This window comes from Vicugna pacos, chromosome 21 (assembly GCF_048564905.1).
Source record: "Vicugna pacos chromosome 21, VicPac4, whole genome shotgun sequence".
NCBI lineage: Eukaryota > Metazoa > Chordata > Mammalia > Artiodactyla > Camelidae > Vicugna > Vicugna pacos.
Genome location: NC_133007.1, coordinates 6,798,225 through 6,814,845, shown reverse-complemented (window position 1 = coordinate 6,814,845; position 16,621 = coordinate 6,798,225). Strand labels below are relative to the sequence as shown.

The 16,621-nt window shown below is 57.4% G+C and overlaps 1 protein-coding gene across 3 annotated transcripts in view; it reads left to right on the top strand.

The window, feature by feature from the left end:
* KIAA1614 (KIAA1614 ortholog) overlaps positions 1-15,265 on the top strand; it is a 35,729-nt gene extending 20,464 nt beyond the window's left edge. For all 3 annotated transcript variants that reach the window (XM_072946003.1, XM_072946004.1, XM_072946005.1), the window contains 6 exons: positions 221-1,743; positions 3,547-3,703; positions 5,374-5,632; positions 8,564-8,691; positions 9,385-9,569; positions 14,085-15,265. In XM_072946003.1, coding sequence (XP_072802104.1) covers positions 221-1,743; positions 3,547-3,703; positions 5,374-5,632; positions 8,564-8,691; positions 9,385-9,569; positions 14,085-14,278 — 2,446 coding nt within the window. In that variant the 3' untranslated portion in view covers positions 14,279-15,265. The remainder of the gene's footprint in view (positions 1-220; positions 1,744-3,546; positions 3,704-5,373; positions 5,633-8,563; positions 8,692-9,384; positions 9,570-14,084) is intronic.
* Positions 15,266-16,621: the final 1,356 nt, after the last annotated feature.

Sequence of the window (16,621 nt, the reverse complement as noted above, 5' to 3'; positions counted from 1 at the left end):
GCACTGTGTTCAGGATCAGCACAGGCTTGTAAGCGACTCTGCTTTGCTGCCTGACTCCCGAGGAACCTGATTTGGGGCACCTTTGGGTTGTAGTTCCACAGAGCACCGTGGGAAACAGCACCCCAGGGTGGAGGGGTAGGGCTGGTACGTGCCCGGGAGGAGTCTGTCCCTTCCTCCTCTCCTGCTGCCCGTGACCATTCTCCTCCTGCCTCCCCATCAGAGATGGGCGGAAAAGCACAGCTCTGGACCCGAGGATGACCTTGGCCTGCAAAGACAACCTCCAGAACGGGAACACGAGTGACTCTTCCAGCGGGGAGTCCAGCAGCGGGCAGTGGCCGAAGCGGGGCGCGTCCCCATCCCACGTCCGCTTTGAGGATGAGTCCGCGCGCGACGCCGAGTCCCGCTACCTGGAGCGGCTGCAGCAGCGCCAGCGCCAGGTGCTGAGCTCCGCGCTGCAGCCGGCGGACCAGGGCCCGCTGCGCTCCAAGCCCGACCTCGCCGACTACATCCACGGGGGCTGCCGGCACCGGGGTGCGGGCGCGGGGACTCTCCACCCGCCGCTGGGCGGACTGGAGCCCGGGGGCCTCCCCGCGCCGCCGCCCGCTCGGGTCAGCGAGAGGAGGTGCCGCGCCTGCGGCCACCGCATCACCCCCGACCCGCGAGTCCGCCGGGAGTGCGAAGCTGCCTGCAGCACGGAGGGGGCGTTGGCGCAGCCCCGCAGCTCTCGGGGCCTGAGCGCCCCGATCCGGCTCCTCCTCGGCGAACCCCGGCTCCGCACCGAGTCGATCCGGGAGACACACATCGGCGAGCAGGAGCGCCCCGAGGAGGTGGACTCCGCCCTGGACAGCACGGACACCTCGGACAGCTGCAGGACGGACAGTGAGGAGGCCGGGAGCGCCCAGCCCAGCAGGGCCCGCGGCAACAGCCCGCGTCCGCGGGGCTGCAGGCCCCGAGGAGGCCACAGGTTGTTCCACAAGGCTGACACGGAGCCGCCCCGGAGCCCTCAGGCCCCACACTACCTGCCTGGTCTGGAGCCCGTGGAGGTGTCAGATGAGGTGGCAGGAGGCACGGGACACACGCTTGAGGGGACTGTGCTCCCCAGGGAAGATGAGTTCTCAAAGCCTTCTGTCCAGGACTCCAAGAGGGCTTCCCCGGGGCCCCAGGGGCAGCCTGGGCCAGGGCTGGAGGATCACTGGGCTCACCCCCTGGATTCCCTCGCTCTGCACAGGAGAGCCCGTGCCATCGCCTCTGCGAGGAAACTGGGGTCCTCGGGGTCCGGCAGACACACTTCGGCTACAGAAATTCAGGAGTCTCTGGGAACTGTCTCCCCACAACAGAGCCACGAAGAGCCCTCTGCCTCCCACCAGGCCCAGCAGCCAGCTGCGTCCCTCTCCCCTGAAGGCTGGGTGCCAACCCCTCCCGCCTCAGAGAAAACCACCTCACCTGTGTCTCACAGGAAGGCAGCCTTGGCTGGACTCCGCAGGCCGGGTGACCAGGGAGAGCCTATGGACATCCCTCTGCCTCCTTCAAGAAGTGTAGCTCCCAGGACCTGTGAGGTCACCACCCCACAGCCCCAGCCCCGCAGCCCCCACATCAGGCACCCACTGCGGGCCCTGTCCACCAACAACTGCAATAACAGTGCACCCCAGGGGCTGCCAGAGCCCTGGGGAGGAGCCAGCCCTGCGGAGGGGAAGGGCGCCTGCAGCCAGGAGCCCGCAGCACCCCTGGAGGACTGCAGAGATGGTAAGGGATTACCCCAGGGCTCGGGCGGTCCTAGAACAGAGCCCCAGGCTGGGTCTGTGGTCCGCTGGGCACTCTGTCTTCACTTACCGTTCATCTTGATAGACGACATAGCCACACACCGCTCCTCACAGCCCTGAGAGCAGCAGCAGGTGTTGAGGAAACTGGGGGCTGGGGGTCTGTGGGCTGGTACAGGATTCAACACCAGCCTGGAGGTGGATTAGCCAACTTCCCCTCCAGTGGAGGCAGAGCAGTTGGGGAGGCAGTGGTGATGCCCTCTGACTGCTGGGAACCCTGAGGTGTTCTGTGGCTGCTGTTACTCCTGACAGAGCGGGAAGAGGCAGCAGCTCCAGGATGTGCTGTTTGCTTAGAGCAGCAAATGCCAAATGATCCCATGGCTGAGGTCCTCCTCCTTCAGCATCTTCATTTCATTCATTCACTCGTCCATTCATTCATGCAGTATTGACTGAGCACCCCTCGCATGCCAGGCACCATCCCAGGCCCTGTGGGGGACGCAGAAGTGAATTAATTCAGCGGGAATCCTGCCCTTGAGACCTTCTGTGGCCAGGTAGACGTGCTCTCCAGAGGGCACAGTGACCAGTGGGCGGAGCTCCTACAGGAGTGCTGGGGTGGTTCTCTGGCATCTCCGCCCTCCCAGACCCCCGACCCTGCTGGGCAGGCTGCTGAAGGAAGGAGGGTATCACCTCTGCCCTTGGAAGGGGTCCTCATATCATGGGCAGATCCTGGGCGTCAGCAGCCTTAGGCTCTGATCCCCGTGTGGTGCTCTGAGGTGAGCAACTCAACCACTCACTCTTAGGCCCACTGCACACACACACAGCCTTGCCTTTACGTGCCCACGGCTCTGGCGGCCCTGGGGCTGGGATGGCTTGGGAGGGATCCAGGGCTTGGAAACAGTGGAGAAGGCAAGGGCAGAGAGATGACAGGCCACAGTGACCTTACTGAGGATGCGGGCGCCAAGCGCCCACCCCGCCTCCAGGCGTGCCGGCCACCCCCTCCAGTGCACACAGAGACAGACACTTTCTCTCTCCCTCCCCTGCTCACACGATCGAACCTCGGGGAGCAGGCCCCACCCTGAGCTCCTGCCTGCCTGTGCCAAGGTGTGGTTTCCTTCCCTCGGGTGGGCTCCAGGCTGGCTGCTGGCTTCCCTACCTGCTTCCTGTGGGGCTTCTGTTCTGAGAGCTGCCGACCTTTCTGGGCAGCCTGGCCGTCACCTCCTCGAGGCCTGGAGCAGAGGGCCAGGTGAAGCTCCTCCTCTCATTAGCCAGGAAGTCCTGGGCCCCTCAGGTAACCCCTCTGTGTGCCAGTCTCCTCCGCTGTAACCTGAGAGTAATAATAGAACCCATCTCCTAGGAACCCCTGAAATCTCTGTAGAGGGTTTAGCTCATTGCCTGGAATGTCATAGATGCTCAAAAAACAGTGTGAGCTGTTAGACATCACAGTTGACAAGATTCTGGTTCTTGTTCCAGGGACACAATTCCCCCGCCCCAAGTATCTCTTGGAATAGGGGGGCCATGACTTACCACAGGCACCCCCTCACTTCCCAGATAGGTATTACTCATCTGCTGTGTACCAGGCGCTGTGCTGGGGGTGACCGGCTTGCAGCACTAAACAGGACCCCACCCCTGCTTCATGTGTGTCTCTGCACTGTCCCCACTGCTCTCCTGGGGCCCCCGCCTCTCTCCATCTCCCTCTGGCCCTCTTGCCTCTGTCGCTGGGAAGGTCTGCCCGCACCGTGACCTGTGGGGATGGGTCGGTGACATGCGAGGGATGCTGTGGTTGTTGCAGGAGGACCCCAGGGCTGTCTCCACTCAGCAGCTGTTGGCACCATCAGCTCCGTGGGCATCAGCTTCTCCCTGGGCTCAGAGGAGCCGGGGTCCAGCCAGGAACCAGAGGGCGGCCTGCAGAGGACAGAGTCGAGTTCTGCAGGACAGGTGTCATCCCGGTGAGTGATGGGAGCAAGAGCCCTGACCGCAGGAGGTGGGGGACCAGGGTGCTGGGTGGGGAAGGAGACCCCCTGGAGTGGTAGCATGATAACCTCACTGCTCCCAGGTTCTCAGAGGGCTCCTAGACCATGTGCAAGCGTGACACCCTAACACGCCTTCCCCAGCCCTCTTCAGTCTAGTGCGCATGGTTATTCTCTCACCCAGCATTCACTGAACGGCCTGGAGCTCCGGGCGCTGTGCTGGGCACAGCTGTGCAGACAGTCCCCGCCCTCAGGGTGCTCCCAGGATGGGCGCTCTGTCTGGGGGGACTTGCTCCTGACTCTGGGCTGGGAAACAGCCCAGCATTTGCGTTTCCAGGCTCTCCTTCAGTCCTGAGGGTCTGTGTCCTTGCTCTGCAGCCTCAGAGCCTTGGTGAGCTGATGCTCTGGCCAGGTCTGCTCTTCTCTACAATGTGCCATTCCTGGTGACGTGTGGCCCCACGCTTCATATGCCACTGAAGCCAGATCTCCATCCCAGGCCAGGTGTGCTCCCCAAGAACTCCAGATTTGTGCATCCAGTTCCCCCGACATCTCCACTAGGCTGCCTGAGGCCTAATGGAACTGGATCATTCCCAACAAAAGCTGCTTTCCTGGGTCCCCCCGCCTCCCCAACCCCCTGCAAACATACTGCACCCCACTATCCACACAGTGCTCACACCTTAGTCTGGGCATCATCTTGGCTGTTTCCTCCCCTTCTCTCCTACCCTCATCCACTGGCAAGATGAGTCTCCTGCAGCCACCCTGATGTCATTTCTCCTGGTCTGTGAGTTCCTTCTTCCTGTGCAAATCTAAGAGCCCCTACCGCCTGTCTGCCTTCCCTCCTGCTCCTACAGTTCCTTCTCCATGTGACAGTCCAAGGTATCTTTTGAAACCTTAATTCAATAATGTCATTTCTCCTGCTGAAACCCCCCAATGGTTTCCCCCCTCACTTTGAATAGGATTCAAACTGCTTACTACCTTGGCTTACAGAGCTCAGTGTAATCTGGCCTCGGCCCACCTGTGCGACCCCATCTGGGCCCTCCTTCCCGCTTGCTCATTTTGTCCAAGTCCAAAGGGCCTGGCCCATTACGTCCTTGAACCCACCACACACCGAGCCTCTTCCTGCCCAGAGCTGTGGTTTCCGCCGTTCGCTCTCCCTGGAACTCTCACCTCCGGGCGTGGCAGGACTGGCTCCTTCCTGCCATTGAGCTCTTGGTTTAAATGTCTTCTTCCCACCCTGTCACTCTCTGCTTCACCCGCTCAGCAGTCGCTGGTGGGTTTTCTCCTCTGTTTACTGGTCTGTTGTTTATAAGCTCCTGAGAGTAAGGAAGGACCTTGTCTGTTGTGTTTACCACGTACCCCAGCTGCTTGCACCTGCCCTGAGCCCGCAGGAGGCCTAGAGCTGGCTCTGAAGAGACACTGGGTGAGTGGATGATTGGGTGACACCGAAGGTGTTATCTGAGCTTCTCCCTGAAAGCTGCCAGACAGGGCACCCTGCAGGAGTCCGCTCAGCCTTTTTGCAGCCTGGCTGTCACTTCCACCACGAGGCATTGGTGCTGGTCCGTCTGGGGCCCACAGGACCCTAAGGTGCCCTTCGCCCTGGCCTCCCCCAGCTGCCTCCCGACCACCTCATGTCCACCTTTGCATTTCAGAACACTGCCGGGGGCCGGTGCGGGGCCCGGCCCGCCCTCAGCTGCCCCTTCGGACAGGAACAAGAAAAGCAGTGTCAGCACCACCCCCGCCCTGGGGCTGAAGAAGTTCTTCTTGGCCCTGAGTCAGGGCCCTCGGCCCAAGATGGGCAAGTCCCGCAGCTACAGCGTGGAGCAGCTGCAGCCCCCTGCGCCTGGCCCGGCTTCACACAGCAGCGCCCCTGGAGTGAAGAGAGCCCCGTCGTTACAGTCCCTGCATCTGGTGAGTCCCAAGGCCCCAGCCAGGGGCATGTGAGGCCAGTGGGGGTGTGGCCATCGTCGGAACGAGAGGTGAAAGGAGCCAAGTCGGAGAAAGAGGAGCTGGCGTCCTCTCGGCCGATGCTGAGATGTGGACTCCCTGGACAGGGGGGGTGGGCAGCGCCCACACTTTTGTTCCTCCACCCTGCTGTCCCAGCCTGGGCTCACCTAGACAGCGCCCCCGCCACCTTCCCCTTGCTCTGCCACCTCTGCCAAGTCCTGGCGTCCACTGCCTGATCATTCTGGAACCTTCTCCGTGGCCACAGCAACTGTTAGTCTAGCACAAATCACTTCACTCCTGGATCACCTCAGCGGCCTGCTGACTGGCATCCCTGCCCTGTCTTTCTCCGTGTGGCTTCCAGGGCGGTCCTTCTGATGTGCAAATCTGGCCTTGCCACCCCCTTGTTAAACATCTGCCCTTGCCCCTCATCGCCCTCAAGATGAAGTTCGGGCCACTTGACATTGCCAGAGGGTTTCCGTGATCTGACTGCTCATCATTCTCCTGACACAGGGTCCCAGTTGTCCTCAACCTTCCAGCTCTGGAATCAGGCCACACAGCCTGACTTTGAACCTTCCCCTGAACTGTTCTTCCCACCTTCCCCGCCTGCTCCTGTCTGCTCATCCATCACACTTAAGGCATCGCCTCCTCCAGGAAGCCGCTTCCCACCCTTCCCTGGGCTGAGCTGGGGGCTTCTGCTCTGTGTTCCCTTCTCAGCCTATGCTCCCCTCCTTCCTGGAACGTGTCACGTGGTCTTTTATTTGATTTCTGTCTGTCTCCCCTCAGTGAAATGTCTGTTCTTTGAGGGAACATCTTTACACTCCCAGAGTGCAGTACGATGATTAGTATAGTAGACAGAAACACAGTGAATGAAGGAGAGAGTGAGTGAGTGAGTGTACACAGGGCAGCCTGCTCAAGCTCCCCCTCCCGCGTGCCGACCAGCGGCAAACCAGCGGCAAACCAGCGGCAGCGCCTGCCTCTCAGCTAGGTCTCTGAAAGGGCAGCTCTGGGCCAGGTGTTCCCAGGTGTTGTGTTTGTTCTAACCTTCCCCGCCCCCTCCCGCTGGGCAGAACACAGCGGATGATCTGTGGTTTGGGGCAGTGGAGCCTTTTTTCAGGCTGAAGTGGGGAAGAGGACGCAAGCTGAATGAAAATGCCCTTGGTTGTCTTGCACCACGTCCAGTATAAATATTTGCTGGATAAATGAATGCAGGACAAAAAACAAAAGCAGAGCGGTATCAAGCTGGGGACAAAAAACTAGTGACATTGTGCTCCAGGAATTCTCTCTTCTCATGAAGCTAGACTTGTCCCCGGAGTGTCTGAGCGGGGGCCCGGATGTATGGCCATCGGAGCTTCAATCTCTGTAAACCCAAGGGGGGTGACAGCCCATTAGTGTGGCAGAGGGGTCCTCGGCCGCGTGAGCTGAGTGGGCAGCGGGAGGAAGTGAGCTGGCCGAGACGGGGGGGGGGGGGGGAGCGCGCAGGGAGGACTGAGCAGCAGAAAGACTAGTTCAGGAACTGAGAACAGAACCTAAAAGAAGCATCCGTCTTGCCCAGAAATATTCACGACGTGTCTCAGGGTGACCCACTTCCTGTTAGACTGTTGTGCTGCCGAGTGTGTGCGTGAGAGGGTGGAGGGGCGCCTCACCGGCTTGGTTTTCCTTTGCCCTCCTGGGTGGGCAGCGACCCCAGTCTCGCGCCCACCATGCTGGCTGTGGCTCTTTGACTTTTGCGCCTGCATCTGGAAGGTGCCTCCCTTCTCCCCTCCCCCCTTTCCCTAGTGACCCCCAGCTTGTCTTTCTGGTCTGAGTTAAACGTGACTTCTCCCAGGATGCCCTCCTGAACTCTGACGCAAGGTCAGGGCACCCTCTGACGTTTCCTGATAATCTGTCTTCTGAGAGCACGGACTCCCCACATGATAAACGTGTGTGGTCTTTGTTTAAAAGTCCACCTCTCCCTGCCTCCGCCTCCACCACCCCCACCCCATCCCCACCCTCAGAACGGCCGCCTCACTGGGTCAGTTTCTAGGACACAGATCTGACCTTATAACTTGTCTGACTGATATCACTCAGTGGCTCCCCAGCAGGTCACAAAAAGTCTGGCCCTTGGCTCCATCCTGTCTCCCATCACCTCTGCAGCCCAGCCACCCAGACCATGAGTATGTTGCAGAAGGTCCGATGCTTTCTCTTGGCTCTCCCTGTCTGTGCATATACTGTTTCTTCTGCCTGGAGTACCCACCTCCGTCTTCACTTGAAGGGCTCATGCTCTAGGCTGTGCCAAGGTGGCAGCTCCTTCAGTGTCCCAGCGCCTCCTGACCTGGGTCTCTGTCTCTGCTTTCTGCACGCCAGCGGCCGTGCTTCTAGCCTAATGCTTACAACATGCATTCAGGGCTTTGGACCTACCCGTGCTCACCCCACCCCATCACTGCACGAACACCTTGAAGGACTTTCGTCTTGTCCATCTTTTTATGCACAATCTTTTAAGGAACATACTTAGATAAAAAATGTTTAACCTTGGCAATCATAAAAGGGATACTAAAGAATCAAAATATTTAAGATTTTAACTCTAAAATTGTGTTTATTATTCTGTAATTAATTTGATTTTACCTTTTTTCTTAACAGTGAGATAGATTTTATTAATCAAAGAAATAATTAGTGTTATTGTATTCAACTGTTATTTCAGCCAAAAAAATTTTTTTTCATTTGAAGTTTCAGAATGCCTGCGTAGGCCCATTTCCTTATGTAAGTTATGGTTATTCCTGGTAAGAATTTTGAAGTAATGGCAAAAGCTTACGCTGTGCCCTTCTTAGCCGGCTCTCAGGTTCACGGTTGCCGTCTGGTCTCTGTCAGCCCGTTGCTGGGTGGCTTCTCTCACCTGCAATATTGGGCCTTTCCCACCAGGTGTCACCCTCTCGCCAACATCGGAAAGCTGCCTCCTTTCAGAGCCTCCAGTCTCTGCTGAGCGGCAAAGTGGACCGGTCCAACCTCTACCTGGTGGGGGAGCCAGGGGACCACAGAGCAGCCGGCAGGTAAGAGCAGGCAAGTGGTTTGGGGGGTAAACCCAGAGCACGGACGATGGCGCTGTAAGCTGGACTCCCTGCCTTAGCAGCACGGCCCCGAGTGGGGTCCCTTTAAAGAGAAAGTGAGGCTCCCTGTACCTTAGGTTGCCTCTTAGAGCCCGAACCTTAGTGCCCTTGCCCCGTGCAGTGGAGCTCTGAAACCGGGTGGGGTTTCTGAAAGGGGTAGAGTTGGAAGGTTTGACTCTTGCGTCCCTCTGATGACATCTTGCAATCAGAATGTTTCAGAGAGCTTCCCTAGCCCAGCTAAAGATCTGACTACAGATCCGTAGGCAGGATCCCCAAAGAGGCCCTTGACCTGTGACCCTGCCTAGAGAAATCCACCCCGTCTGAGGAGACCGTCTAGGCTAGCTGCTCTTACCTGGGGCTCCATGGAGGGGCTTCAGAGTGTCCATTAACTCCTGGAAATTCTAGATAAAATCATAGCTTTCTGCAGAGTCTCAGAGAGATCTCTGCACCTAAAGAGATTAAAAACCACTGCTCTGAGGGGTGGGAGCTCCTGGGTCTGCAGCAGGCTCTGCAGAGCAGCAGGCAGCGGTGGGACCCCCAGGCTCAGCCCCAGCTAGTGGCCTCAGTCGTCTTTCAGCCAGGGAGGGGCTGGGCCCCGCGCCGGCCGCCCTGCCCTCACTCTCTGGCCCCTCGCAGGCCAGCCAAGGCGCCGCCCCGGCGTGCCCTCAGCGTGGAGGACGTGAGTGCCCCGGGCCTGGCTCGCACTGTGGGCCGCGTGCTGGAGGTGTTCCCGGATGGCACGAGCCAGCTGCAGCTTCAGCGCTCCCCGGAGGGCACTTTCGGCTTCTGTGTGGCCTCTGGGAATGGGCGCCGGGACTCAGGTAGGCCCCCTGCCCTTTCTGGCTCCACAGCCCTGGGGCCTTAGCAAACCACAGCAGTGCCTTCTGGCTGTGGTCGTTTCCTGTCTTTGGCTGAGCAACAGGGCTCGGAACTCAGGGAGCCTCGGTGAAAGGACTGGAATTCTCCCCTGGAGTAGGTAGAGATGGCAGGCTTGCCCCACTGTCCCTCTGCTGCCTGCTGACATCTTGAAATCAGAATCTCGACGCCACCTTTTCATTGCAGATCGAGAGAGATTGTGTTTATCTGGTTCCCTTCCTCTAGCTGAGGGAAGTCCGGGCTCGTGGACCATCCTGCCGGTCTATGCATCCAGGCCCCTCCCCCAGGGCTGGCTCCTGCCAGTGATGTTCACACAGATCACATGGATCCTGGCTCCCCGTGCTTGGCTGGGCAGCCCGTTGGGTCTTGATTCAGCAGTGGCAGGATCAGGGAGGGGCTCTGGACATCCTTCTGCCAGTTCTCTGGCCAGTTCTCAGCCCTGCCCCATGAATCTTTCAGGGCAAAATGACCTCCCCAGGCCTTTACCCAAGGTCTGTGGGCCAGAAGCCATTGCAGGGCGAGGGACCCTGAAACATACTTCTCAGATAAGATGAGTAGGGGTGGGAAGGAAGGGAGAGAGAGGAGGAAGAGAGAAAGGGAGAGACATACAGGAAGGCAGGCTCAGCAGCTACCCTCCCTGGGCTCTATGCGGAGGGTTTATTTAGTCTTTGCTTTGCTCTCGGGGGTCAGAATTGTTTAGCTGGCAAAACTCTGCCTGCTGCCAGAGTTGCAGACCACAGGGGGTTCTTGCATGTTCCGTCATTCATTTTTCAACAATATACATTGATGACCTACTAGGTGCTGTAGATACTGGGGATAGAGCAGTACCTGGAATAGACAAAATCCACCTTCTCAGGAGTGAGGGAGCTGGACTCTATCTACAAATATATATATATATATATATGTATGTATATAAACACATGTATTACATGTTATGTATATATATTTATATATTTTGTGTTATAAATATACTTATATGTTACATGTTATATAACACGTAATATATAAATTATGCATTCCCCACTGCGTTCTTTTGGGTTTTCTCAGGTAGTGAAATGCACTGACAAACAAGCAAACAAAGCAGGCTGAGGCCCAAGGGCAGCGCGTATGGGAGCACCGGTGGGCAAAGCACGGTCCAGGCACAGGGAACGGCCAGTGCAGGGGCCCTGAGGCGGGGAGTGAGCTCGGCCCGGGGGAGGACCTGCATGGAGGTCAAGCTGGACAGAGAGGGGCGAGGGGGAGAGACGGAGCTGAGGTCAGAAAGGCCGGAATGGGGGAGAGACTGAGCAGAGTGCTTTGGCTTTCTTGCCAGTGAGACGGGAGCCCCAGGAGCTTTGGAGCGGAGGCTGACCTGCTCTGATTTAACGCCTTTAACAGGGTCCCTGGCTGTGCTGTTGAGAGTAGACCCTAGTGGGATGAAGGCAGAACCAGGGAGACCGGTTTGAAGGCTGTTTCAGTGGTCCAGGAAAGACATGGTGGTGGCAGCTTAGACTGGGGTGGCCGTGGGGATGGTGAGAAGTGCCCGGATTCTGGTTGACTTGAAGTCAGTTTTCACTGTTTGCTGATGGACTTTATACGAGTGTGAGAGGAAGGGAGGACAGGTGTCTCCCCACTCTGGCCCTCAGGACCTGTCTGTCCTTGCAGGGAGATGGCACTTGTGAACATATGCTGACTGTCACGCAGCTGTTAGCCACTCTGCCCTTCCTTCAGCCTCCTCTCTCCTTAGGTGAGGGACGCGGGCCCTCCGGGAGAGGCAGTGTGCAGATAGAGTTAGACCGCAGAGCATGGTTTGCACTCCAGTGCCTCTGTTGGCTGTGTGACCCTGAGCAGGTTACTTACCCATTCTGAGCCTCAGTTCTCTAATCTGTAAAATGAAGCTAATGATACCCTGCCTGGAAGAGTTATAAGGGACATTCAGTGACATACATAGGAAAGTGCCTGGCACTTTTTTCCCTTTCCTCTTTAGAAAAAGAATGTGTATTTGGTGAGCAGAACCCCAGATGGGGATAGACATGATGTGTATCACCTGTCATTGTGAGATCATACCCACCCTGGCATTGAACTCTATCCCCCCATCCTTCCCCAAAGTCCCTTTAGGCCCCTTTACAGGCAGAGACAGACGCTTCCCCCATCACCTTTCATGGAGTGCTGATGGGCAGGGCTCTCTAATGACCAAGAAAGAGCTTCTTGGGCTCTGCCCTGGCCTGCTCCCTGGAGCACCCCTCACCTGGGTTGGTGCGAGCTCTCCCCTGTCCTGCCCAAGTGGTGCCCTGCTCCTGCTGCTGCAGCTGTTGGATGTCACGCAGAGATTCCCACGCACATGGAACGTGGCTGGTGCTGGTGCCTCCTTGTCAGGGGCCAGCCTCCAGCAGCCAAGGGTCCCTCCTCCTGGGCCTCCGAGGGGCAGTCAGCCGGGGCTGGTTTGCATTCCTCACTGAAAGATGCTGGTGTTAATTTGCTGGCTGTCATATCAGGTTCCATACAAGGATGTGAGAACAGCAGGCTTCGCCTTCTGCTTCTAATTGAATACAACACAGAGATCATACATCCTTAACAAAGGCCGTTTCCAGCAGACAGTAAGAGCCTGCAGTAGCGGTCTCTCTGTCATATCTGTGTCGTGACTTTCAACTGTGGAACTTACCTCAGAGTCTCCCCAAAATGGTGGTATGACAGTGGTGTCTGGTCCTCCAGCTGCATTCTTTTGGGCTTTCTAGTCGCTCCCCACAGGGGTGTCCTGCTGTATGGGAGCTCTATCTGCGGGTTTCCCCCCTCCCCTCCTTAACCTGCCTGCGGCCCACCGACATGCAGGCGGGGCAGGCAAGCTGCTAAAACACCCAGAAAGAAGAGGGAAATGTTAGGACAAGGGCTGAGATAAGAGCCTTGTGCAACCAAGATTGCAGCAGACCTTGTGCGGAGGGAGCCGGCCTTGCAGGAAAGACTCAGCTCTGTCAAGAAGCACCGAGGAGTTCCGCAGCTCAGGCCTGGGAGGAGGAATGAGCTTGCAGATTGCATCTGCTGTACTTAGAACTGCAGACCCGCAAGTGCCATGGAGGAAATTTCAATGCACTTTCAAACCTGAATTTCAGAGGTTGGACTCTGAAAAGCTTGACTTCTGCTGGGGCCAGAAGTTCCTTCAAGGCTGGGTGGACAATAGACATGACTTCCCACTAGTCCAAGACATCTTAAAAGGCTTCAAGCCAGAAGCTGGGGAACCAGATGGGATGTCCTTTCTGGTCCCTTCTAAGGAAGCTGATTTTAGGAAGAGGAAGTAGAGAGTAATGTGCGGGCAGCTGCTTAATGTTTCTAATCAGCCAGCCAAGCCCGAGCTGGGGAGTAGCGAGGGTGTTTTAGGTGGTGCTAAGCTGCAGAGTGACTCCTATGGGTGCAGAGTCCCCACCCTGCGTCCTCCAGCGGCCCGGGCCTGTGCTCTGCACACCTGTGCTCACTCAGCGCATCCGGGTCGGGGCGCCCAGCTTTCCCTGGAGGAGCCCATGCCTCCCTTACTCTCTCAGGTGGAAGCAGCTGAAGGGGAGTGGAGTTTGAAAGGTTTTAGCAGAAGTTGAGGCAAAAGGGGCTCCCTTAGCTGGACCATCCTGCACTGTGTGATCAGGGAGGCAGGGAACCCAGCCTAGCTGGCCCAAGGCCCCTAGACGTGAGTTCCTCGAATTGCACCTGGATAAAAGGGAGAAGCCACTTCCTCCCAGGCTCAGTCTCCCTTAGCGACCCAGGGAATGACCTCAGCCAGGCGGGGGGCTTCTTGGGGGCAGTGCGTGGGGAGAGCGTGTGTGTGAAGGAGGGAAAGTGGGCCACCACTTTAAACATGGGACTAGGAATTTTACATTTCCTGGATTTTTGCCCGGATGCTTCCTAATCCTAAGTGAGGAACCATATCCAAGGAAAGCTAAGGCCAGGGCTAGTCCTGGACAGCCCTGCAGGGCAAAGCAGGTTTGGACTTGACCTCAGCCACGTTCGCTGCTGCAGCGATACCCTCCACCACCCGGCCACTTGGGAGCAGCAGCTGGGTCTTATTTGTGAGTCCCGCCTCTCACAGTGCGAGGCACACAGTAGGTCTTGGTCTTAATTTTGCAGCATTATTTTCCTTCCTATTTTACAATCAAAGCTCATCTCAGAAAAAGGTAAGGTTAGCTCATTCACACTGGGGTGTCCGTGAATCACAGCAGCTTAAAGTGTTATTTGTACTAGGGGCATTTTAAAAGAGGGGACGGAGAAATGAAGTGGTACCATGGAGGCGGGCGCACTATGTATATGCAGCCAGCCGTGGTTGTGATGTGGAATAACGAGGAGGGGTGTGTGTGTGTGTGTGTGTTTGTGTGTAGACCCACCCTGCATGAGCACCTGCCTCCCCCGCCCCCAAAAGTACCCACCTGGTCAGCATTCCACAGAGCTGCGGGTCTTTGATTCGGATTCCACGTGTCACGTGCTCCTGTTTTCCTTTGCAGGGTTCTACGTGCAGGAGATGGCTGACGAGAGCACCGCCAAGCTGTACTCGGGGCTGCTGGGGGTGGGGGACGAGATCCTCGAGGTGAACGGGGCCAAGGTTGCAGGGCTGGGCTTGGCTCACATTCAGGAGCTCCTGGCCCACGCGGAGAGTTTGTCAATCCGTGTGCTGAGGCAGAGGCCGGTCCCGAGGTGACCCGAAGGTACCTTTGCCTTCGCTATCACCCCCTTGGAGACCTTGGAGACCACCCTGGGGAGGGGGGCTGGGAATGCACTACACAAAGCTGCTTTGTCTACTGAAAATGAATACGGTGGCGTGTGACCCCTGGGCTGTGACTGACCACCCTAGCAAGAGGGGAGGAGCCTGTGTGTGTATTTTGTTGAAGGGTGTTAATTTATGCCGAACTGGGTAAAAAATCCACCCTGACCACGCCTGAGGTGTTGTCAACCTCTTCCTACACCTTTGTTGGCAGCGGAGGAGAGAGATCCAGTGGGTCCTTCGGTTAGTCCCTGAGCATCGCCTCACCTCCAGGTCCCATCCACTCTGTCAGGGGCTCCTTCAGCCACCCCCTCCCCAACTCCAGAACCAAAGAAAGTGCTTGGCCATATTGGCCTCAGTCTCACTTCTCCCAGCTCCCATTTGGCACCTTTGCTATTTTTCCAGAAATAGGCAAAGTGTCCTGGGGTAACAGCCTGACAGCCATTGACCATATATATTCCTAACCAAAAATTGGCATATGTGGTCTGGTGTTGAAAACATCTGGGAGATGTTAATCTGGTAGGAAATCTTTGTGATATATACAAGTTTGAAGGAAAAAAAATGAAACCGAGACCAATTTCAGGGAAGTGCAGCTGTGACCAGTGGGTCTGGCCAGACCAGCCCCGCCCCAGCCCCGCCTCTGCCCAGAGCAAGGCTGGAGCTGCCGCAGCCTGGCCGTGAGGACCTCTGTCTTTCTTCTCCCGTGACCTCGGACATGGGCTGCAGCTGGTGCCAGGCTGTCCCCAGCCACAGGCTCTCCGCCCCAACTCCCTGACGGCAGCTGTGGGTGGGCGGATGGCAGGACATGAGCAGGGGGATGGGCTGTCCTGCCTGGGCACTTCACTGCCCTAAGGGTTGGGACTCTGGGAGATGGCCGTGTCTCAGTCTTAAATTATTAAAAAAAAAAAAAAAACAAAGCTGAAACTTCTGCCACTCTGAGTTGCTAAATTCTGGGCTGCATGCTCACTGGACCTTCACTTGCCTGGCACGGGCCGGGGCTGGGGGGAGGGGTAAGAGGACACAGGCACAGCAGTGGGCTGTGCTGGGCATGCGGGGGGTGGGGGGGGAGACTGGGCAGGGCTAGGGAGGCCCCTGGGGTTGGGGTGACAGCCAGGGTTGATGCAGAGGCCTCCAGAGATGACCCCCTGCTGGGAGAGGAGCCCTGGGCAAGGTGCATTTAGGAGCAGGAGACAGAATGGAGCTAAGTGGCCTTGGATAGGAGTGGTGGAGGTAGGGAAGGGGTGGAGTGGGCAGTCCAGAGCTGCTTTATAACTGGCTGGGTGCAGGCTGTGGTCAAAACACAGCAGAATCAAGTTAAAATGAGTGTCTTGGCAGCTCTCAGCTGGCAAGGTCACTGAAGGAGGCACGTGGTCTGAGGGAACGGTGATGGGGGAGGAGACAGGCAATCCCATGGAGGGTGTGTGTTCAGTGTTCTCTCCTTCTAGGGCCTTCTCAGCAGGAGCCAGTTAAAACCCCTCTTTACTGTCCCCAGAGGCTGGGGGGTAGGGGGCTGAGCCCCCAGCACTGCAGGATGGGGAGCCTGGGCCCACCTGGGGTCGGGGTGAAGGGGGGGTGAGGAGGCTCTGTCAGGTGAGTAGAGCGGTCAGGGGAACAAGTGCTTAGGTCTTCAGGGTGTTAAGGGGGCACTGGGACACCTCAGAGACCAACCTGGGGTCCCCAAAGCATAAAAATGTCCCCATAGCAGAAACTGCAGGAGTGGAGAAACCCTGGCAGCCCCTGTACCCTGGCTTATGGCCTTGTGGTCATAAAATTTTAGGGAAACTTCATGTTGAAAAACACTTCTAGGGACATTTCTGTTTTCTCTGTCTGGCGAGGATAAGGAGGCTCACAGGCCTTTCCGGCCCAAGCTGGGAAGAAGTGGATGTGGGGGCGGGGCGGGCTGGGACCTGGCAGGGACAGGTCTCTAAGGAACACTGAGCCGCTGGCTGCTTCCGTTACTGGCCAGGTGTGGGGCCAGGTTCCTGACACATCTTATTTCATCCTTAAAATAGTTCTGCCAGGGATGTCTTGTTTATTGTCTTCATTTACACAGATGGAGAACCAAGTTCAGAGGTAATGACGGCGTTCAGACTCAGCCCTAACTTGGGGCCCACTCTTCCTGTGGCAGCCCCATCCCTCCCTCCCCTGCCCCCCCCCATGCCAGAAAAGATTTGATGGAAAAGGGAGGGAGGGAGGCACTCAGGGCTGGTGTGAAGCAGCTCTGCCTTGCTCTGATTCCAAGGAGGCAGAAGGCACTCCTTCCTGATGCTGGACCCAGAC